Here is a 24,249-nt window from a genome sequence, read left to right as displayed (position 1 = left end):
CCCAGGCGGCTTCATTAACATCTGAATAGCCTGAGCCAGAGGGAGAACTCTGATAGGGATCTGACTGCAGTTTTTTTTTAGCGGATTTTCTGGAAAAACTAGTTTCCCAGTGATGGCTCGGAGACAACAATCCATATCAAACCACTTAAAGAAGCAGACCGTGACAGCTTCTCCAACTCCCCAAACAAAAGAATCAAAATCTTTCCCAAATGAAGATACAATTTTGGAATTATCAGATACAGAATATAAAAAACTAATTTACAGAATGCTTAATGATATCACAAATGAAATTAGGATATCTGCAGAAAAAGCCAAGGAACACACTGATAAAACTGTTGAAGAACTCAAAAAGATTATTCAAGAACATACTGGAAAAATTAATAAGTTGCAAGAATCCATAGAGAGACAACATGTAGAAATCCAAAAGATTAACAATAAAATAACAGAATTAGACAACACACTAGGAAGTCAGAGGAGCAGACTCGAGCAATTAGAATGCAGACTGGGACATCTGGAGGACCAGGGAATCAACACCAACATAGCTGAAAAAAAATCAGATAAAAGAATTAAAAAAAATGAAGAAACCCTAAGAATCATGTGGGACTCTATCAAGAAGGATAATTTGCGGGTGATTGGAGTCCCAGAACAGGGAGGGGGGACAGAAAACACAGAGAAAATAGTTGAAGAACTTCTGACAGAAAACTTCCCTGACATCATGAAAGACGAAAGGATATCTATCCAAGATGCTCATCGAACCCCATTTAAGATTGATCCAAAAAGAAAAACACCAAGACATATTATCATCAAACTCACCAAAACCAAAGATAAACAGAAAATTTTAAAAGCAGCCAGGGAGAAAAGAAAGGTTTCCTTCAAGGGAGAATCAATAAGAATATGTTCTGACTACTCAGCAGAAACCATGCAGGCAAGAAGGGAATGGGACGACATATACAGAACACTGAAGGAGAAAAACTGCCAACCAAGGATCATATATCCAGCAAAACTCTCTCTGAAATATGAAGGCGAAATTAAGATATTTACAGACAAACACAAGTTTAGAGAATTTGCAAAAACCAAACCAAAGCTACAAGAAATACTAAAGGATATTGTTTGGTCAGAGAACCAATAATATCAGATATCAGCACAACACAAGGTCACAAAACAGAACGTCCTGATATCAACTCAAATAGGGAAATCACAAAAACAAACAAATTAAGATTAATTAAAAAAAAATACACATAACAGGGAATCATGGAAGTCAATAGGTAAAAGATCACAATAATCAAAAAGAGGGACTAAATACAGGAGGCATTGAACTGCCATATGGAGAGTGATACAAGGCGATATAGAACAATACAAGTTAGGTTTTTACTTAGAAAAATAGGGGTATATAATGAGGTAACCACAAAAAGGTATAACAACTCTATAACTCAAGACAAAAACCAAGAAAAACGTAACGACTCAACTAACATAAAGTCAAACACTATGAAAGTGAGGATCTCACAATTTACTAAGAAAAACGCCTCAGCACAAAAAAGTATGTGGAAAAATGAAATTGTCAACAACACACATAAAAAGGCATCAAAATGACAGCACTAAAAACTTATTTATCTATAATTACCCTGAATGTAAATGGACTAAATGCACCAATAAAGAGACAGAGAGTCACAGACTGGATAAAGAAACACGATCCATCTATATGCTGCCTACAAGAGACACACCTTAGACTTAGAGACACAAACAAACTAAAACTCAAAGGATGGAAAAAAGTATATCAAGCAAACAATAAGCAAAAAAGAAGAGGAGTAGCAATATTAATTTCTGACAAAATAGACTTTAGACTTAAATCCACCACAAAGGATAAAGAAGGACACTATATAATGATAAAAGGGACAATTGATCAGGAAGACATAACCATATTAAATATTTACGCACCCAATGACAGGGCTGCAAGATATATAAATCAAATTTTAACAGAACTGAAAAGCGAGATAGATACCTCCACAATTATAGTAGGAGACTTCAACACACCCCTTTCGGAGAAGGACAGGACATCCAGTAAGAAGCTCAACAGAGACACGGAAGATCTAATTACAACAATCAACCAACTTGACCTCATTGACTTATACAGAACTCTCCACCCAACTGCTGCAAAATATACTTTTTTTTCTAGCGCACATGGAACATTCTCTAGAATAGACCACATATTAGGTCATAAAACAAACCTTTGCAGAGTCCAAAACATCGAAATATTACAAAGCATCTTCTCAGACCACAAGGCAATAAAACTAGAGATCAATAACAGAAGAACGAGGGAAAAGAAATCAAATACTTGGAAAATGAACAATACCCTCCTGAAAAAAGACTGGGTTATAGAAGACATCAAGGAGGGAATAAGGAAATTCATAGAAAGCAACGAGAATGAAAATACTTCCTATCAAAACCTCTGGGACACAGCAAAAGCAGTGCTCAGAGGTCAATTTATATCAATAAATGCACACATACAAAAAGAAGAAAGAGCCAAAATCAGAGAACTGTCCCTACAACTTGAACAAATAGAAAGTGAGCAACAAAAGAATCCATCAGGCACCAGAAGAAAACAAATAATAAAAATTAGAGCTGAACTAAATGAATTAGAGAACAGAAAAACAATTGAAAGAATTAACAAAGCCAAAAGCTGGTTCTTTGAAAAAATTAACAAAATTGATAAACCATTGGCTAGACTGACTAAAGAAATACAGGAAAGGAAACAAATAACCCGAATAAGAAATGAGAAGGACCACATCACAACAGAACCAAATGAAATTAAAAGAATCATTTCAGATTATTATGAAAAATTGTACTCTAACAAATTTGAAAACCTAGAAGAAATGGATGAATTCCTTGAAAAACACTACCTACCTAAACTAACACATTCAGAAGCAGAACAACTAAATAGACCCATAACAAAAAAAGAGATTGAAACGGTAATCAAAAAACTCCCAACAAAAAAAAGTCCTGGCCCGGACGGCTTCACTGCAGAGTTCTACCAAATTTTCAGAGAAGAGTTAACACCACTACTACTAAAGGTATTCCAAAGCATAGAAAATGACGGAATACTACCCAACTCATTCTATGAAGCCACCATCTCCCTGATACCAAAACCAGGTAAAGACATTACAAAAAAAGAAAATTATAGACCTATATCCCTCATGAACATTGATGCAAAAATCCTCAACAAAATTCTAGCCAATAGAATCCAACAACACATCAAAAAAATAATTCACCCTGATCAAGTGGGATTTATACCAGGTATGCAAGGCTGGTTTAATATCAGAAAAACCATTAATGTAATCCATCACATAAATAAAATAAAAGACAAAAACCACATGATCTTATCAATTGATGCAGAAAAGGCATTTGACAAAGTCCAACACCCATTTATGATAAAAACTCTTACCAAAATAGGAATTGAAGGAAAATTCCTCAACATAATAAAGGGCATCTATGCAAAGCCAACGGCCAATATCACTCTAAATGGAGAGAACCTGAAAGCATTTCCCTTGAGAACGGGAACCAGACAAGGATGCCCTTTATCACCGCTCTTATTCAACATCGTGTTGGAAGTCTTAGCCAGGGCAATCAGGCTAGACAAAGAAATAAAAGGTATCCGGATTGGCAAGGAAGAAGTAAAGTTATCACTATTTGCAGATGACATGATTATATACACAGAAAACCCTAAGGAATCCTCCAGAAAACTACTGAAACTAATAGAAGAGTTTGGCAGAGTCTCAGGTTATAAAATAAACATACAAAAATCACTTGGATTCCTCTACATCAACAAAAAGAACACCGAAGAGGAAATAACCAAATCAATACCATTCACAGTAGCCCCCAAGAAGATAAGATACTTAGGAATAAATCTTACCAAGGATGTAAAAGACCTATACAAAGAAAACTACAAAGCTCTACTACAAGAAATTCAAAAGGACATACTTAAGTGGAAAAACATACCTTGCTCATGGATAGGAAGACTTAACATAGTAAAAATGTCTATTCTACCAAAAGCCATCTATACATTTAACGCACTTCCGATCCAAATTCCAATGTCATATTTTAAGGGGATAGAGAAACAAATCACCAATTTCATATGGAAGGGAAAGAAGCCCCGGATAAGCAAAGCACTACTGAAAAAGAAGAAGAAAGTGGGAGGCCTCACCTTACCTGACTTCAGAACCTATTATACAGCCACAGTAGTCAAAACAGCCTGGTATTGGTACAACAACAGACACATAGACCAATGGAACAGAATTGAGAACCCAGACATAGATCCATCCACGTATGAGCAGCTGATATTTGACAAAGGACCAGTGTCAATTAACTGGGGAAAAGACAGCCTTTTTAACAAATGGTGCTGGCATAACTGGATATCCATTTGCAAAAAAATGAAACAGGACCCATACCTCACACCATGCACAAAAACTAACTCCAAGTGGATCAAAGACCTAAACATAAAGACTAAAACGATAAAGATCATGGAAGAAAAAATTGGGACAACCCTAGGAGCCCTAATACAAGGTATAAACAGAATACAAAACATTACCAAAAATGATGAAGAGAAACCCGATAACTGGGAGCTCCTAAAAATCAAACACCTATGCTCATCTAAAGACTTCACCAAAAGAGTAAAAAGACCACCTACAGATTGGGAAAGAATTTTCAGCTATGACATCTCCGACCAGCGCCTGATCTCTAAAATCTACATGATTCTGTCAAAACTCAACCACAAAAAGACAAACAACCCAATCAAGAAGTGGGCAAAGGATATGAACACACATTTCTCTAAAGAAGATATTCAGGCAGCCAACAGATACATGAGAAAATGCTCTCGATCATTAGCCATTAGAGAAATGCAAATTAAAACTACGATGAGATTCCATCTCACACCAGCAAGGCTGGCATTAATCCAAAAAACACAAAATAATAAATGTTGGAGAGGCTGCGGAGAGATTGGAACTCTCATACACTGCTGGTGGGAATGTAAAATGGTACAACCACTTTGGAAATCTATCTGGCGTTATCTTAAACAGTTAGAAATAGAACTACCATACAACCCAGAAATCCCACTCCTCGGAATATACCCTAGAGATACAAGAGCCTTCATACAAACAGATATATGCACACCCATGTTTATTGCAGCTCTGTTTACAATAGCAAAAAGTTGGAAGCAACCAAGGTGTCCATCAACGGATGAATGGATAAATAAATTGTGGTATATTCACACAATGGAATACTACGCATCGATAAAGAACAGTGACGAATCTCTGAAACATTTCATAACATGGAGGAACCTGGAAGGCATTATGCTGAGCGAAATGAGTCAGAGGCAAAAGGACAAATATTGTATAAGACCACTATTATAAGATCTTGAGAAATAGTAAACCTGAGAAGAACACATACTTTTGTGGTTACGAGGGGGGGAGGGAGGGAGGGTGGGAGAGGGTTTTTTTATTGATTAATCAGTAGATAAGAACTGCTTTAGGTGAAGGGAAAGACAACACTCAATACATGGAAGGTCAGCTCAATTGGACTGGACCAAAAGCAAAGAAGTTTCCGGGATAAAATGAATGCTTCAAAGCTCAGCGGAGCAAGCGCGGGGGTCTGGGGAACATGGTTTGCGGGGACTTCTAAGTCAATTGGCAAAATAATTCTATTATGAAATCATTCTGCATCCCACTTTGAAATGTGGCGTCTGGGGTCTTAAATGCTAACAAGCAGCCATCTAAGATGCAGCAATTGGTCTCAACCCACCTGGAACAAAGGAAAATGAAGAACACCAAGCCCACATGACAACTAAGAGCCCAAGAGACAGAAAGGGCCACATGAACCAGAGACCTACATCATCCTGAGACCAGAAGAACTAGTTGGTGCCCGGCCACAATCGATGACTGCCCTGACAGGGAGCTCAGCAGAGGACCCCTGAGGGAGCAGGAGAGCAGTGGGATGCAGACCCCAAATTCTCATAAGAAGACCAAACTTAATGGTCTGACTGAGACTGGAGGAATCCCGGCGGTCATGCTCTCCAGACCTTCTGTTGACACAGGACAGGAACCATCCCTGAAGACAACTCATCAGACATGAAAGGGACTGGTCAGCGGGTGGGAGAGAGACGCTGATGAAGAGTGAGCTAATTATATCAGGTGTACACTTGAGATTGTGTTGGCAACTCTTGTCTGGAGGGGGGATGGGAGGATAGAGAGAGAGGGAAGCCGGCAAAATTGTCAAGAAAGGAGAGACTGAAAGGGCTGACTCAAGACGGGGAGAGTAAGTGGGAGTAGGGAGTGAGATGTATGTAAACTTATATGTGACAGACTGATTGGATTTGTAAACGTTCACTTGAAGCTTAATAAAAAAAAAAAAAAAAAAACACATACACACCACTAAAAAATGAAAATATTATACACAGACCAATTAAAAGTTTGTGAGCACTGAAAAATGATAGCACAATTGTACTTCTAAATGGAATGATGTGAATATTAAATGATTATGTGGCCCTTGGAAAAACTGCAAATATTTTTATAAAAATGGCTCCATGAACATGCTGTAAACATCAGATGAAGCCACATATAATGTGTGAACCTTGTAAGGAATACTGGTTGGAAACACCTAGCTATTATACATAGACATTCTGAGGACAATGGAGAAAAGTGGATATACACTGGATGATTAGAAAACATTTTTATTTTCTAAGGTGTGAAATGGAAAGGTTGTTGTATAGAAGGTCCATATTCTTATACAAATATTTAAGGATGAAGTATCATGATAACTGCAACTTTCAGACAATTCAGCGAAGTTATTTATACATACACAAACATTTTGGAAATATGACAACATGTTAACAATTACTGAACTAGGAAGTGGGTAATCAGATATTTCGCCGTTTATTCCTTCAATTTTTCTGCATGCTTGAAAATGTTTACAATAGACTGTTGGAAAAAATTAAAACTCAACCTCACAAAAAATACATATACCCACCCACACACAGTCAAGGATCACCAAACATTTAAGAAAGGCTTCCTACATGAAATAATAAGCCAAAAAACCAAACCTGCTGCTATCGACTTGATCCTGACTCATAGTGACCCTATAAGACACAGTAGAAGTGCCCCCATAGGGTTTCCAAGGAACAGCTGGTGGATTTGAACTGCTGACCTCTTAATTAGCAGTCATAGGTCTTAACCACTGTGCCACACGAAATATACCAAACCCAGTACCGTCAAGTCGATTCCAACTCATCGCAACCCTACAGGACTGAACAGAATTGCCCCATAGGGTTTCCAAGGAGCGCCTGGTAGATTAGAACTGCCAACCTTTTGGTTAGCAGTCAAGCTCTTAACCACTCCACCACCAGGGCTCCAACATGAAATACGGACAAGGAAAAAAGTCAAGTGAAGTAACACTGTGCTATCTTTCAATATTACTGAGCATATTGTTTTTATTGTTAGGTGCTGCCGAGTCGATTTTCAATTCACAGAGACTGCACATGACAGAGTGGACCCCCCTATACGGTTTTCTAGGCTGTAATCTTTATAGGAGCAGTTCCCCAAGGACGTCACTTCCCAGCTTTCCAAGATGGCACTCACAAACCCAAAGTGACCAAAGGGCAAGATTCAAAAGCAGCACCTCATGGATAATGAGAATGTTTAATAAGCCATTTATGGCTATTTCAAAGAAATGTTAGTTCAGTGGGCTTTTCCCATCACTTGATTACAATTCTTTATACAAATAGCATTTCAAATGGGTGCAATACAGAAATTCAATACCACACGTTTCAGAAACATGTCATAATTATTAACATACAAATAGAATGTCACTGGAATTTAAGATCCACAAGGGCATGAATTTTTGTCTCTCATACTGATGTAGCCCAAGTGTCTGGCTCAAAAGAATCCCTCAATAAATATTTGTTGATTAACAATGAATAAATGCATGCATGAATGAATGAAAGTTTAAGACAAATTTTTTAAATGCTCTCTGAGAATTTTCACTTATATTTAAGTTAAGATGAAAGTTCTGATCAATTTACTAGGGAGAAAAAGTCGCTTAAATTTTACCACAATGTTTTTTACAAGCTATCTTTTTCTCCTCGGATGAACTCTGAATTTAAGATGGAAAAGATAAATTCTTGACCCAAATCCACAAAGCTTTCATTACACACCAATCCTTTGGGGCAGGGATGTGAACAAATATTCTTTAAGCTTGAGTCAGAAATTATGATCTTATAATGGAGCTTTGTTCAATACCAAAGCTCAAAATAAAATTTTATAAGTAATAAATCTATTCATAGAATCATCCTTAATTGGTCTTATGCAAAGAATTATATTTCCTATAAGAAGTTTCTGGAGAAAAAGAAAACTTTAAGGAAATGAATCAGTATTCTTTAGTCAGTGCTTTTCACATTATTTTAGGTGAACGGCTAACTAGAACGGTTTCCTAGGGATTTATTCTATTATTAAAATAGTACACTCATATAGAAATCTATAAAATGCTGAAACATATTGAGACATATCAAAATAACAATCCATAACCCCAGAGACAAACACATGGTCATATTTCCTTTCAGCACTTCTTATGAAACTTTTGGTTAAGACCATAGACTTTTTTTTTTTAATCTTTTAGATAGAAAAATGCACTTTTAGTCATCTCAGTGATATTATCACATAATTTGCATTGTTTTTCCCAACCATTCAAGCTTGTTCATCCTCAAACACAAAACAGCTTGGACAGAGGTAAGAGATGCTATTTGTAGCCATGAAACCCAGCAACTGGCCTAAACTGGGATGGAATTCACACCCTTTACTGCACTAGTTCAATTACTCTGAGTCTAACCAACTGAATTAACCAGTGATCACCAAATTATGACCCAGTTTTTTTTATATCAAATTTCCTTTTACTTTATCATGATAATATTAAGCTCATTATTGAAGAATATCCTTTTCACAAGGAAACTATTCAACAAATTTGAAGCCCTCCTGGTGGTGCAGTAGTTAAGAGCCCAGCTGCTAACCAAAAGGTCTGCAGTTCAAATCTACCAGCTGCTCCTTGGAAACCCCACGATGCAGTTCTACTTTGTCCTACAGAGTTGCTATGAATAGGAATTTCCTGCATCACACAGTTCCCCCACTTGCGCCAGCCCCTCAATATACCTCCTACTCACTCTCCTCATCCTCATTTTAGCTATTTCTTCTTCCAGTAAGTCATCCCCCTTCCCAAGACCAGGTTGTGTGCCTCTTGTGAAGAATCCTGAACTCTTCTTTTTACTGTACTCATCACACTGCACTGTAATGGTCTGCCTTTCCCACTGTACTGTAGGCTCCACCACCACACACCCAAGACTAGAACAGTGACATGCAGCACAATCTTCCAAAAATTTGAATAATTAAATGAGATACTATTTTAGTATTTAACCACTAACCAGTTGCCATCAAGTGGATTCCAATTTAAGTAGAGCTGCGCCCCATAGGAATTTCAATGGCTGATTTTTTTTTTTTTTAAGTAGACTGCCCACCCCTTCTTCTGAGGCACCTCTGGGTGGACTCAAACCTCCAACTTTTCGGTTAGCAGCCAAGTGCATTAACTGTCTGCACCACCCATAACTCCTTGGCAGTACCAGGACCTCCTAAGCAGCCTTCCCTAAGAGAACAAAAGTCTCAACCCACTAGCCATCAAAGAGGAGCAAACACTCCCAACCCCGGAAGGTGATAGGCTGTCAAGTGTGCTTTTGCTTTATCACACACTACTTCAAGGAAGTTTTTGCTAGCCAGGACTTCACCCCATTAAATTTATATGGAAATCATAATTACAAGACAATAATATAATTGAACAAAATTTATTCATATCAAATTAAATGCATCTGCCTCAGTAGTTTAAAATAAAGGGGGCGAGGAAGCAATCAGAAGACTTGGGCTGATTTTTAAGAGCTCCCCTTCAGTTAAACCAACAAGGCAACAAGAGCTAGAAAGCTCTATTATATTCCATCCTGTAAAAAACCCGTTGCCATGGAGTAGATTCGGACGTATAGCAAACCTATAGGACAGAGCAGAACTGCCCCACAGGGTTTCCAAGGAGTGTCTGGTAGATTTGAACTGCTGACCTTTCGGTTAGCAGACTGAGCTCTTAACCACTGCACAACCAGGGCCCCAAATTCTGTCCACTGCTCCTCAATGCCTATTAGAACAAGTACAAAAAGTGTAGAAGAGCAGGTATGAGTCAGGAAATAAAAATCAAACCTTACAATAGCAGATCGGACCAACATACATCGGTACACCCACAGTCATACAGATTTAAAGCTGAAATGAACTTTCAGACATCAAATACACCCTGTCATCTTATAAATGAGTACGATGAGACACACTGCAGGGAAATGACTTGCCCAATATTACACGACTTGTTAGTAAAAGGATCAAGCCTCCTCACTCTGAATTCAGTGTCTCAAGTTCTCACAGCTCACTCTCCCCATCAGGTCTTTCGAATTCTATTAAAAATTGCAATATTTGATAACGCATACCAATACTATAAACCAAACCTTCTGACGACAAATAAAAATTTATTATAAAAATGTAAGAGATTAAGCAGATCTATCGAAATTCAGAAATGTATTCTTAACTATTTCATCTCACCTTGTGGTCTCAGAAGACTAAATATGATATAAAATTCCCTATCCATTCAAATAGTTATATCACATGAACATAAAACCAAATTCATTGTTGTCAAGTCAATTTTGACGCATGGCAATCACATGGACACACATGACCACAAATAATCTTGAAATATTTACTGGCCATGCACTATGAAAGTGAGTATTTTAAACAAAGACAGTAACAATGAAAGGCTCAGATGTGACCTGGTCTCACGTTTCAGCGGTGCTCTATCGCGACGCTCCTCACAAAATTCGAGTAGGCCACGCGGTCAATCCCACCCAGCCTGTGCACGAGGACTGAACAGAAAGGAGCAGACTCTCCACACAGGCCCTTGGTCAAGTCTCCCCTCTCTCCTCCTTGCCACACTCTTACAGCATTAAGTGAATGCATTAGGATGGAGCAAACTGTCTGCACACGCTGATGCACTATATTTTCTTATCTCTTTTTTTTTAGACAGTATCTTCTGCAAACGAAAATCAAACAAAAAAAAAAAAAACACTGTCTATGCATATGCTGTTGTCCTACAGTGCCAGGGTTCTAGAATATTATTAAATTCTGATTATCAATATAGTACCAAATACTAAAAACAAATGAAAACCCTTTGGTTGCTGACAGCATCTTTGATACCTATAAATCAAAATCCATTAGGCTCAAGAAAACTGAAGTAAGAAGATGAACCTTTCTGCGTATCCTGCAACCCTGTCTTCAAAGGCCTTCCTTGGCATCCAGGTTCAATCATTAGATCCTTGCTTCCCTGCTGTTGTTGTTAGGTGCAGTCAAGTTGGTTCAGACTCATAGCAACCCAATGTACAACAAATCGTTGCTTTGTTTGAGCCCATTGTTGCAATCACTGTATCAATCCACCTCATTGCTTCTCTAGAACTTGCATTACCCATTAACACTTCTCTCTTTACTTACATGTCTGTCTCCCCATTAAACTAAAAGCTCCATGAGGATAAATGCCTTTGTAACCCCGTGTATACAACTTAGTTGGCAAAATACTTACTGAATTAGAGTAAAATGTATTTTCCCACTTCCCTTGTTCATTTTTTCCAGTCATCAACAAAATTAAAGTAAAAGAAATCAGTCACCATAGACTCACAGTTCTTTCTTCCTCTGAGCCATTCTACAATACAAAAACTCTTTTCCCTCTCATAATCCTAAAAGCTGAGAAACAGGAACGGAAAAAAACTAAGTGATCAGGTCCAACACTCTCATTTTACAAATGAGTTACAGCATTTATTCAAGGTCACTTCGAACAATATCATTAGTATCACAAGCAAGTAAAATTCTGCTGAAGATAATTCAAAAATGGTTTCAACAGTACACCAACAGAACTGCCAGAAATTCAGGCTGGATTCAGAAGAGGACATAGAACAACGGATATCATTGCTACTGTCAGACGGATCTTGGCTGAAAGCAGAGATTATCAGAAATATATCTACCTATGTTTTATTGACTACACAAAGGCATTCAACTGTGTGGATCATAACAAATTTTGGCTAACATTGCAGAAAATGGAAATTACAGAACACTTAATTGTGCTCACACGGAACTTCCACACAGACCAAGAGGCTGTCATTCGAACAGGACAAGGGGATTCTGCATGGCTTAAAATCAGAAGAAATGTGCATCAGGGGTGTATCTTTTCATCATACTTGTTCAACCTGTATGCTGAGCAAATAATCTGAGAAGCTGGACTATGACATCAGGATTGGAGGAAAACTCATTAACAACCTGCGTTATGCAGATGACACAACCTTGCCTGCTGAAAGTGAAGAGGACTTCAAACACTTACTGATTAAGATCAAGGACCTCAGCCTTCAGAATGGATTACATCTCATCATCAAGAAAACAAAAATCCTCAGAACTGGACCAATAAGCAACATCATGACAAACACAGAAAAGATTGAAGTTGTCAAGGATTTCATTTTATTTGGACCCACAATCAACACCCATGGAAGTGGCAGTCAAGAAATCAAAAGGTGCATTGCGTTGGGCAAATCCACTGCAAAAGACCTCTTTAAGCGTTAAAAAGCAAAAATGTCACCTTGAGGACTAAGGTGCACCTGACCCGAGCCATGGTATTTTCCTATGCATACAAAAGCTGGACAATTAATAAGGAAGAGTGAAGAAGAATTGATGCCTCTGAATTATGGCGTTGGCAAAGAATATTGAATATACCACGGACTGCCAGAAGAATCAACAATCTCTCTTGGTAGAAGTACAGCAAGAATGCACCTTAGAAGCAAGGATAGCGAAACTTTGTCTCACATGCTTTGGACATGTTATCAGGAGAGACCAGTCCTTGGAGAAGGACATCATGCTTGGTAAAGTAGAGGGTCAGCAAAAAAGAGGAAGCCCCTCAATGAGATGGACTGACACAGTGGCTGCAATAATGGGCTCGAACACAGCAGAACATACACCAAGAATTTACCAAAAGAAGATCCAATCTTCATGTCAACTGAAAAAGCCTCTTACATGTCCTAAGGGCCTCTGGGTAGTCAAGAGGCCCTGCAGAAGAAAAGCAAAATGCCAGCTGCCCTAGAGCCTCCTCTACCCAACATAACTTTATGAAGCCAGAGACATTTTGGGAAGGTATGGGGTGCCTGCTGTATGGATGTTTTATGTACTCCTCATAATCTTTCAACCCTCATAAATAGCAGAAAGATGAGCAACTGCCAACAAAATCAGCCCATGTGTCATCTCTGACCCACAGAGCACGGGCAGACAGTCTCCACAGTGGAAAACACCCACATTCCTAATTCTGCAACCCCGTGGCAATGACAGAGAATCCTAATAGGGACTCATCACGGGCTTGAGGAAGTAGCTGGGATCAAGCCTGAAATGTGGATTATCCCCTGCTGGTAACTGTAAGAAATGAAGAAAAAGTAGTTCCTACACTTCCCCGAAGATGCGCCACAACACAAAAAGCTGCACTGTCCGTAGTCCTGAAGTACTTCCTCCTTCCCCCTTCTATTATTCTCTGATATACACAAAACAATCAGAATACCTGATAAGCAAAAAAATGCAATCATTTAAAGAAAACATCAGTGGATTTCTTGGAGCTGAAGACTCCAGTTTAAACTCCACTAGAAACACAAGAATACTAAGACAACAGATGTTTAAACTAGGCTTACATGCAATTTAAGAAAAATCACTTGACTCATGATTCCTTTAAAAACTTAAAGTAAGTTTTAAGATGTCAAAAATGATGTTACAAAGCATAACTGAACAAAGTTCAAATTGCCTTTGGCCAAGAAGCAAAGCTAATACAACGTAAGGGAATAGGGGACCAAATGCACAGATCCAATACTCCTCCCTCCAAAACCTTTTTCACACAACGCCCTGTTGTCATCTTCTAAACATCTAAAAAAAAACCCACCATATCTTCTCTGCTTTCTTAACTTGACGTTCTCTATCAAATCAACTTCCTATTCCCAAACTCAGCTTTTTCTCAAGGCTTACAAAACCCATCATCCTCCACTTCTCACATTACATCAAGTGGGCTCCTACAGAAAAACACCCAGATAGATTTCCACCACGCCACTAAGTAACAGGGCCTTGGAGACACTCATACAAGGCCATCTTTGGATTTCCAGGTTATCTGTAAGGCAGATTTCATGTAAAGACCTGGAACACCTCATCTCCTGAACCCTGGAACAGCAGCCTCCATTCATGCTGGAGCAGAGCCAACTGCTTGAAATACTAGTAGGGTCTCAACATTTTTTCTCCAATACCACTATGACCTGAACTGATGGGGAGGAGAATAAACATCTATCTATTAATTCATTCAATGCAGTGTTCTGTAGACTGGACACTGCCATAATCTTCATAACTATCACTCTAGAATATCACCATTACAGTTAACAGAATTCTAAAATATAACCTTTCATATACTAGTATATATTTTTTAATATGAACATTTGCTGTCAAGAAAGCAATTATTTTAGTATCAGTGGTTTCTTACTATGAAAAATATTGTCACAAATTAAAGTCAAGAAAAATGTCAAAGATATAAAATTATACCCAGGATGATCAGGAGTCTACAAAAACAAACAAAAAAATCTATGTACAGAAAAATAAACTTGTAAGTCGCCAAAATGTTAACAATGATGGTACTGTTACTTTTTTATTTACTCTTCCATATTTTCCAATTTTTCTATAAAAATTTTTTTGTAACGAGTAAGTTTTTTTGTTTTGTTTTGAATAAAGACTAGGGAACAGGCAGAAACTGAAAACAACCCAGTAATCCTTGGGTGGTGCGAAGAGTTAACACACTCAGCAACTAATCAATAGGTTGGAGATTCGAATCTACCTAGATGCATCTCGAAAGAAAGGCCTGGCCACCTACTTCTGAAAAATCAGCTTGAAAACCCTATGGAGAATGGTTCTACTCTGACATACACGGGGTCACGATAAGTCAGAATCCACTTGACAGCAACTGGTTTGCTTGGTTTGAAAATAATCCAAATTTCTAACGGCTAGAGAATTTTTTTTTTTTTTAAGAGACTATTTTAAAAAGTGGCCTATCCATATACCATACGGTCGCTATGAGTCAGAATTGGCTCAATGGCAACAGGTTTGGTTTCTTGTTTTTATCCATATAATAAAATACTGCTACTCATTCTACATACAACATGGATGAAATCTCAAAAACATTATACTAAGTGTAAGAAACCCGACACATGATTCCATTTGTATGAAATTCTAAAAAAGACAAAACTACAGTAGCCAAAAGCACAACAGTTGAAGCCAGGCAGGGGTGGGGCACCAAGAAATTTTTTGAGGTGGTGAAAATGTTCTACATCTTGATTGTGGCGGTGGTTACACAACTGCTTACATTTGTCAAAACTCAACAAACTGTACACTTAAAATGGGTGAATTTTATTGTATGTGAATTATACCTCAAAAAGTTGGTTTAGAAAATAAGTAAGAGTAGATAAAGTCAAAAACACTTAATAAGGTAGATGAGGCATCGGAAACTGAGCAGGTAACATTTCTGCTAAAGTACCGTGTATTTACACACGAAATAACACCAACTTTTTACACGTTATTTAATATCCTGACAAAAATCAGAACGTCACAGTTATCTAAGAAGTCACCATACTTCTTATTTTGAAGGGGTTTATTACCACTACACTGATTCTATCAAAAAAGTAAAGCGACATATGATCTCCGGAGAATAATTTTTAATTTACAGCCAAGTTCAACCAATACTCTCATCTTAGAAGAAGTATGTTGTAAACTTTTCCCATGACTCAATGTTACTCTTCAGTGTGCCCCATTCAATATCACTTAATTTCAAGAATTCCATCTTAGCATCATTACATAACAATTACAAGTGACTGAAGAAAGACCACTATCATACTGGAGGTTGAGAAGTTACAGCGTCATGCTGTAAAGAACCTTAAAATTTCCAGTGTGACACTGCCTCTCTCTTTCTAAGGCTACAATTCCAACAAGTTTTCTCTTCTAAGGATGTCTGGTTTTGTAACGTGTTAGAACCCAGTTAGTTTTAATTATGTAAGGTCATCAAAATAGTCAATCCAAAAAAGGCATTTATGAGATAACAGGAAAATCGGAACAGACTAAATTTTGACATTAAAATGTTTTTAGGTTTTTTTTCCCCCTTCTTGAGGTTTCATCTTTGAGATACATACTGAGAGTTTATCAATTAAATTACACAATGGAGGGGAATAAATGAGAGGGATAAAACCAGACTAGCCATGGATTGGCACTGTTGAGGTTAGATGACAGATACATGGGCGTTCATTACACTATTCTCTCTACCTTTGTATGTTTGCAATTTTCCATAATAATAAGCTTATATAATATTCAAGAAAAAAGTTTTCATTTCATCAGAAAGCAAGGTGTCAAGATGACTGAAACAATGTAACTGGAGTTTGTTTTCTCAGTCAGAAGTATATATGACAATCTATGTGGGATCAAACTTTCAACAGCAACTCAAGAGGTTAGACAGAAAACTTGGGGACACTGAGTTTACATTAAAGGGAGGGAAACAACTCAGGAAGGGAGGGTAAGAATGGTTGCAAAACTCAAAGAATGTAATCAACGTCACTGAGTTATATACGAAGAAACTGTTGAATTGGTGTATGTTCTGTTGTGTATATTCTCAACAACAACAAAAATAAGTTATTTTTTTAAAAGTATACATGACAAAAAACAGGAAACCGTAACTATATCCTCTTGCAAAAAACTGCTCCCTTGCAGGAGGGCAGTGGGATGCAGACCCCAAATTCTCATAAAAAGACCAGACTTAATGGTCTGACTGAGACTAGCAGGACCCCGGTGTGGTCATGGCCCCCAGACCTTCTGTTGGCCCAGGAAAAGAACCATTCCCAAAGCCAACTCTTCAGTGAGCTTCTTGGATCAGGTGGACACTTCAGCCTATGTTGGCATCTCCTCCCTGGAGGGGAGATGAGGGTAGAGGGGTTAGAGGCTGGCAAAATGGACACAAAAAGAGAGAGTGGAGGGAGGGAGTGGGCTGTCTCATTAGGGGGAGAGCAATTGGGAGTATGTAGCAAGGTGTATATAAATTTTTGTGTGAGAGACTGACTTGATTTGTCAACTTTCACTTAAGGCACAATGAAAATTTAAAAAAAAAAAAAACCTGCTCCCTTCAACATACCCTGTAAGATTTATTGAAGTGTAATTCGAAACAATCTTCAGTGATTAAACTTTCCTTTAGAGACTATTTCCTAAAATAACCTAATTGTTAGAGGAAAAAAATTCTGACCTTTCTTAATTTCGTCCCATTATTCCCAGCTGAACTCCAGTGTGCCACGTAAATTCCATCACAAGTGTCTCTTTATCCCTAGGCCTATGATTTAGTCACTGGTTTCTTGATTTATAATATCGATCTGCCCTTGTTTGTTTTGATTTTCAATTTTTTATTTGGCTATTTTATACCCTGTCTTTAATCTTACTCCCATAAGCAACTTCATTTTATCACTTTAGTTAAGTTCCACTGCGCTTTTCCAGCACCAAAACCAAACCCGCTGCAGAGACAATTCCTCCTCATAGCAACCCTGTGGGACACAGCGAACTGCCCTACAGGGTTTCCAAGGTTGTCATCTCCATGAACGCAGACTGCCACATCTTTCTCTCACAGAACGGCTGGGGGGTTCGAACCACCAACCCTTCTGTTAGCAGCTGAGTGCTTAACCACTGTGCCACCAGGGCACAACCTTGCTAATATTACTGTTTCTAAGTAACAATCTCAGTAATCAAATAGTGAGATTTCCCACTGGTTTGGTGATGTGATACTCTACCCCACACTACCTAATACTTGTGTTTTTTGGTGTAGCACATTGAAATTTCAGGAAGCTTTTCAACTACAAAAACCTCTACCCACCACAAGCTTTGTTCAGCTCCATGTAATCTTGGCATATTTTCTGGCTCCTACTAAGAGGATGAGGATATGCCTGAGTTTTTAAAACTCAACACTTTCTAATAAAAATAATGAGCACTTACTAAATGGCATACCCAATACAAAAGCGCTGTATATGCCAACGCTGTCCTACAGAACGTTCTGTGATGGTGTTCCATATCTGTGCTGTTCAATATGGTACTCACTAGCCACAAGTGGCTACTGAGCATCTGAAATGTGGCTAGTGTGACCAGGAAACTGACTTTTTGATTTTATTTAATCTCAATTAAGTTAAATTTAAATAGTCACATTTTAAGACTAAGTATCTTGCTTGAATTTTTCTTCGTAAATAGTCACATTTTGACACTAACTTAAGAAAGTATCTTGCTTGAATTGTTCTTCCTAAAAGTCATTTCCATGTATATTTACACCTATATGCATTCAAGATAATCCAGGGCAACTGACATTTTGGACTGGCTAATTCTTTGTTGTAGGGCTGTCCTGTGCACTGCAGGATGTTTAGCAGCATCCCTGACCCCTAGACACCAGTAGCAATGCCCCAGCTGTGACAGTAAAAATTTCTCCAGATATTGCTAAATATCCGGGGGGGGCGGGGCGCAGGGCAAAAATCATCCCCAGTTGAGAACCACTGTTCCAGGACTGAGTCTGGATTCTACACTCGATGCTAAGGACATTCTACAGCAATTTCCTTGAGTTTCTGTTATTTTCCACTTGCAAACCAGACAACACTTAACAGCGGTTAAAAGTAAAAAAAAAAAAAAAAACTCCTCATATTTTCCCCAGAACCTACATTATAATATTGATGTTTTCCCATCCACAACTCAACTGTTCCTCACCAACCTAGAGGTGGGTACTAATTTAGAGACTGGGGTGACAGGAGTATGGAGTGAGGCTCTAAGAGGTTAAATTAAATGACTCACCTACCAGCAGACAGTAATAGGTATGAGGGCTGAGACAAACCCCGATTTGGGATTTCCAAATTGCAAAGTCCTGTCTATACTATTTAACCTTATAGCCTAAAGGAACATCAAGGGGAAGCTCCTTACAGAAAAACCCTTCTCATATGACAAATGCAATCAAGACTGTTCATGACTACACAACACATCACAATGCCAAAAAGCAAAGCTCACAGGAAAATTCCACATACAGACAAATAATGAGAACTGGTTTGTATTATAACCAACCTACATCCTGAGGAATGATTCGGGACAGGGGCAACAAGTCATACCGTCACTGCATTCCCTTAATGCTAGCCTAACCTAGTAATAGAAAAGGGTTAAGAAGGTCAGCTTCCTCATCAAGACACAAATCAACCTGAAGCCCTGGAGGGAAGCGCTTAAAGGAAGAAGGAATCAAAACTCTAAGACAGGTGGCTGCTCTAAGGCATCTAAGGATGCCTCAGACAGCAGAAACATTTCAGGATACAGGCCACATAAGACAGTGGAAAGAGCCTTGGACTTTACAAAAGAAAAAAAAGCCCAATGATCCATCAGGTAGACCTCATCTGCCAGTAACTCACCGCGTAAATTTGTAAATTCTCTGGGCCCATTTCTTCATCTGAATAGTGAGAAGACTACAGTCTACATGACTTCTTAGGTACTTCCAGCTCTCCCTTCAAACTCAACATCATGTTCTTGGTATCATTTTGCTATTTCTCTGAGACAATGTTTTAGACAAGATCAAGGCACTAACTCAAGAAATTCACTAGAAAGAAAATCAAAATGTCACAAAAGTATCTGAACACCTACGGTTTAAATTCAACTCAATGAATATTTACTGAGGGCCCGCCCACTCTGACCAGGGGCTTTGTAATCCCACGGGGAAGCCACAATGTGGCCAGATCAACATCCTAGACTCTGAACTTCTCTTGGCCCTAGTCACTGCCCCCTATAATTATTAACTTCGCTCATTCATTATCTAGCCTCCAAGGGACAATAATTAAAGATTTTTAACCTAGTATGTGCAGACTATCATAAAATTAGGAAGTTTGGGAACACACATTAAGAAAAAATATCAGGTGTTTTTCTTTGTGCTGGGTACATTTTAGATGTTTAAGACATCAGACTATTACACTGAACAAAATGTTTGACTTTTAACAGAATGTATGTATTTAAAGAAAGAAAATTTATTTGGAGAAGAAAATATTGGTGGTGGTTTCAGCTCAACAGTTTTCTTTAACTGGGCAATTTATTTACAGTACCATACTGCCTCATCAATCTTACTGCTTTTCAGGTAAAGAACAAAGTCTACCTATTTATAATTTTTCATCCAAAACTATCATTTATCATTTAGTTTATGACTATCACAAAAGACACATATCTTACAAAAATCAAGCTACAGTAGCACACTCTTTTCTATTACCAGAACTTAATAAGCTTTGATTAAGTTTTTATCTGAAGATGAAGATCTTCTGGGCTGCTCGTTCTGGATCATTAAAAGGGTCCAGAAAAACCAATCATGAATGGAAGCATTTTTCTCAAGCAATAGGTTGATCTTGTGCAACTCTGCCATGAGGCATGCAAAACAGATCTTTTCTTTTGAAGGGCAGACACAACAGCTCCCAGCACAAATCTACTATTCCAAAACTTAAGTTGCATGACTGTCTCAAATGCTGCCTTTACAAAACGAATCTTGACATTTTTACAGCTACTAGATACAAGTACCTAAATTTCTACCTACAGCACGTTTCTATTTACTCAAGTATCTGTCATATTAATGCACAGATTTTATAACCTAAATCAAATACACTTGTCTTTTTTCCTTATTTCATGGAATTAAAAATTCAAGATGGTCTCAACATTCTTAATATTGTATCTTGACACTATAGGAATCAAAATCAAAGCTGACTGTTTACACTCATATTGGAGGAAAAAAAGGCATCTGTAAGAAAGATACATGTAAATTTCTCAAGACAGCTGAAGCAAAAGGAATGCTCAAAAATAAACCAGGTGCCCAATACAATTGTACTATAGGTTTTGGCGTGCACAGCCAAGTGAGTAAGCTAGTCAGGATTCCTGATACATAACAGAAAATTGGGTTTAATATAGAAAACATGACCTAGTTCTCTCCTCCCTGGTGCAATTTTCTAAGTTACAGGACAAGTACTACTCACTTGGTTCTATAAATGACAGTAGAGCTATCCTCACTACCAGCCTGAATCTAAAGAAAATTACTTCTAAATTTACAAAGAATCTTATGTTGAAGTCTTAAAAACATCACTAAATAAACTCAAAGGATCAGATAACAAAATGTTAAAATAAATAACTTGAAGGTTATTTCCATATTTAAAGGAACTATGTGACAACTTAAAATGGTTAACATTTTCAAAAAGTACTCCAAAAGTTTCACAAGCATGTTAAATACAGTATGGCTACAGCAAAGATTACACAAATCCAACCCAGTGCTAAAACCAAGCCTCCAGTTTTCTGGACTTAAAAGTTGCCCGGCCGACCTGAGGCGGTTATACACATCAAGAAAGGCCAATATTTTAGCAGCAAGTTAGGCCTCTTCCTCCCTCCAGGAAGCGCATGACAAACAGGGCGTCATGCAACTTATGTCACCAGGTCACTTAGCAAAAATTATACCTAACTTCTAAACTTGGGACCAGACGGCCTATTACACTCACAAGAAATACACAGAGTAGTATTGGGGGAGAGGGAGGCTTAAATGCCCTACCTTCTGATCCTGTAAACATTTAGCCCATCATTCGATCTGAGTCCTAGATTCAAAGACATGCTTTAATGGAGGCCTCCCTCGACCTCCTGAGTCTGTTTTGCAACAGTAAAGGAACTTTTCCTGCTTTATCTCAGTTCCCTGTGAGCATGCGGCCCTGCAATTCAATATCCTAAACTGGCCGGGAACGGTGGAGGAGGGAAGGGGAGGAATCCATGGCTAAAACAGCCTTCTTATGAAAGACAAAAAAAAATACATATCATAATTCCTCCTCTGCCCACAGCAAACTCATCCTAGAAATTTACAGCGTGTTAAGAAGAGCAGCATTGCGAGCTGCAAACGCTAGGAGTTTTCCTTTGACTCTACGCACGGTTTTCAGCTGTCAAATTACAACTCAGGAAAACACTATCATTAGAATAAAAAGGGGAACAAAAAAAGCTCGCACCACAGGGGCTGGAAGGATGAACTGCCAGTACCGTTTCAAGACAGGGAGAGCAAAGGCAATCCGCCCCGCGACGCCCGCCTGAATTCATCCCCTCCCCGGGCAGGCAAGCCTCACTGCAGGGGCTCAAATTCAATAATAATAACAATAATCATGGCGCTTCCTCCCTCCCTCGCCGCCCTCCCTCCCCCGCGAATGCCGGGAATCGGCTTCTCCCCCCGGGATCTCCCAGGACTGGCAGCTCCGGTCCAGCTCTCCGGACCCAGCTCCCGGGAGCCGGGGCGAGCCAGCCCAGCCCTGCCCCGGCCCCCTCGCCGCGCTTCTCCTCTTCCCTCTCTTTTTACCTCCACCATCCCCCATCCGCATTGTCTGTCTCAATTCAACTTTGACTAATATGGATTCCTAGGGCCTGGGCCGGGAGGTAATTACAGCCCGCCCCCCCAACCCCGAGAGCTGGAGCCCCCCATCTCCGCCGAGTTCAACGGGGCCGCTCAGGGCGGGGGCTGCGGTGCGCTCTCCCGTCTACACCGCGGCCCCCGTCTACACCGCGCGCCCCCCGCATCCTACTGGACAAGAAGTTTGGCCCGGAAGGGGCCTAGCTCGGGGCCGGGAGGACCCCCCCGGCGGGCGGACTGCGCGTAAACACCGGCGCCCGTCCGGCGCGGCCCCGTGGGGGAGGGGAGGGCGCCCCTCCCCCCGCCCGCCCGCCCGCCGGCCCTATTACCTGTCATTGAGCTGGTCCTCGGTGCCCGGCAGCGGGTGAACCACGAAATGGATGGACGTCATGGTGCTTCCTTCTCGTCCTCCTCCCGAGGACTGCCCCCTCCGGCGCTCGCCCACCCCCCGAGACCCCTTCCCCTCCCCAAAACCCACTGCCGCCGTCGCCGCCTCCTAGTCCCCAGATGGAGGGAAGCAAATGCGCAGGGGCCGCCGCCGCCTCCCTGCCGGGCGTGTGTCGGCGGCCCGGCGACTCGGCGGGGCGGGCAGGAGGGCGGATCAACACGCCACCCGCTCCCCCGGCGACAGCACCAAAGAGTGCGAGGCCGGCGGCCGGGACCCGAGCCGCGGCACCGCCGCCGCCGCCAGCGGCAGCCGGGCGTCGGGAAAGGGGCGACTGGGGAGGGGGAGAGGGGCGGGCTGCGGGGTCGGTGTGGTCCCGGCGGCAGACGGGGTCCGGACTGGGGGAGGTGGGGAGGGAGCTGAGCCCGCACCGCGCGTCACTGGCGAGAAGCCGCCGCCGCCGCCACCAGCACCGCCGCCGCCATCTTCACTTCTGCCCCAGTTTCTCCGTCTCGCAGGCTCCGCTCCGGAGCGGCGGGGGCGGGGCGAACGGGAGGAGGAGGAGGGCGGAGACCGGCGGGCGGGGGCACGGCTGCGGAGGGGCGGGGCTCCGGGAAACGGGCGGTGAGGCCCTCTCGATTGGGCGGCTCAACGTTGTCGGGCCACGGCGCTGTAAGGCGCGTGAGGATTGGGCTGGTCGGCGCCCGAGCCCAGCCCTCCGCGGGGGGTGGGCTAGCTCGGAGTGAGTGTTCCGGGGAGCACGTGTTAGGGAAGGAGGAGGCGCAGGGGCGGCCCCGCCGGGGCTGGTGGGGAGTTCGGGAGGGAGGGTAAGTGTGTCCCGAGGGAGGTGGGAAGGGAGGGGGGCTCTTCTCTTCTCTCTCCCTGATTTCCCTGGGGCAACCCGAATTATTTTGCCGATCCTTCGGGGTGTTTTGTTGTTTCTCTTTCATCCGCGTTTGTACTTAAAGTGAAAGTGTAGTATCAGATAAAGGGCAAGAAATAAACAGCCTTTTATTTTATTGGAGAAGTAAGGTATTTATGTAAGGGCCTTACCTGAAGGTGATAGTAGGATCAGGGAACTGACTTTGCAGTTCTTTTGCAACTCTGGTCTCCGTAATGTCCCCCAACACCACCACCATCCCATACCGCCACAAAGAGAAAACGTGGACACAAAATAATTTACTGATCTAAATGATTCATCATTTTTTTATTATTGCTTTAAAGTGAAAGATGGTATATCTTTTCTACAAAGAAGTTCCTCA

General features: G+C 40.4%; 1 protein-coding gene across 1 annotated transcript in view; it reads right to left on the bottom strand.

Annotated features, from left to right (window-relative positions):
* UBR5 (ubiquitin protein ligase E3 component n-recognin 5) overlaps nt 1-23,040 on the bottom strand; it is a 172,895-nt gene extending 149,855 nt beyond the window's left edge. Inside the window, exon 1 of the mRNA XM_049854462.1 lies at nt 22,932-23,040. Within this exon, the coding sequence (XP_049710419.1) occupies nt 22,932-22,993 (62 nt within the window). The 5' untranslated portion in view covers nt 22,994-23,040. The remainder of the gene's footprint in view (nt 1-22,931) is intronic.
* Nucleotides 23,041-24,249: the final 1,209 nt, after the last annotated feature.

This window comes from Elephas maximus, chromosome 15, assembly GCF_024166365.1.
Source record: "Elephas maximus indicus isolate mEleMax1 chromosome 15, mEleMax1 primary haplotype, whole genome shotgun sequence".
In the NCBI taxonomy this organism is placed as follows: Eukaryota; Metazoa; Chordata; class Mammalia; order Proboscidea; family Elephantidae; genus Elephas; species Elephas maximus.
This window is presented reverse-complemented; position numbering and strand designations above follow the sequence as displayed.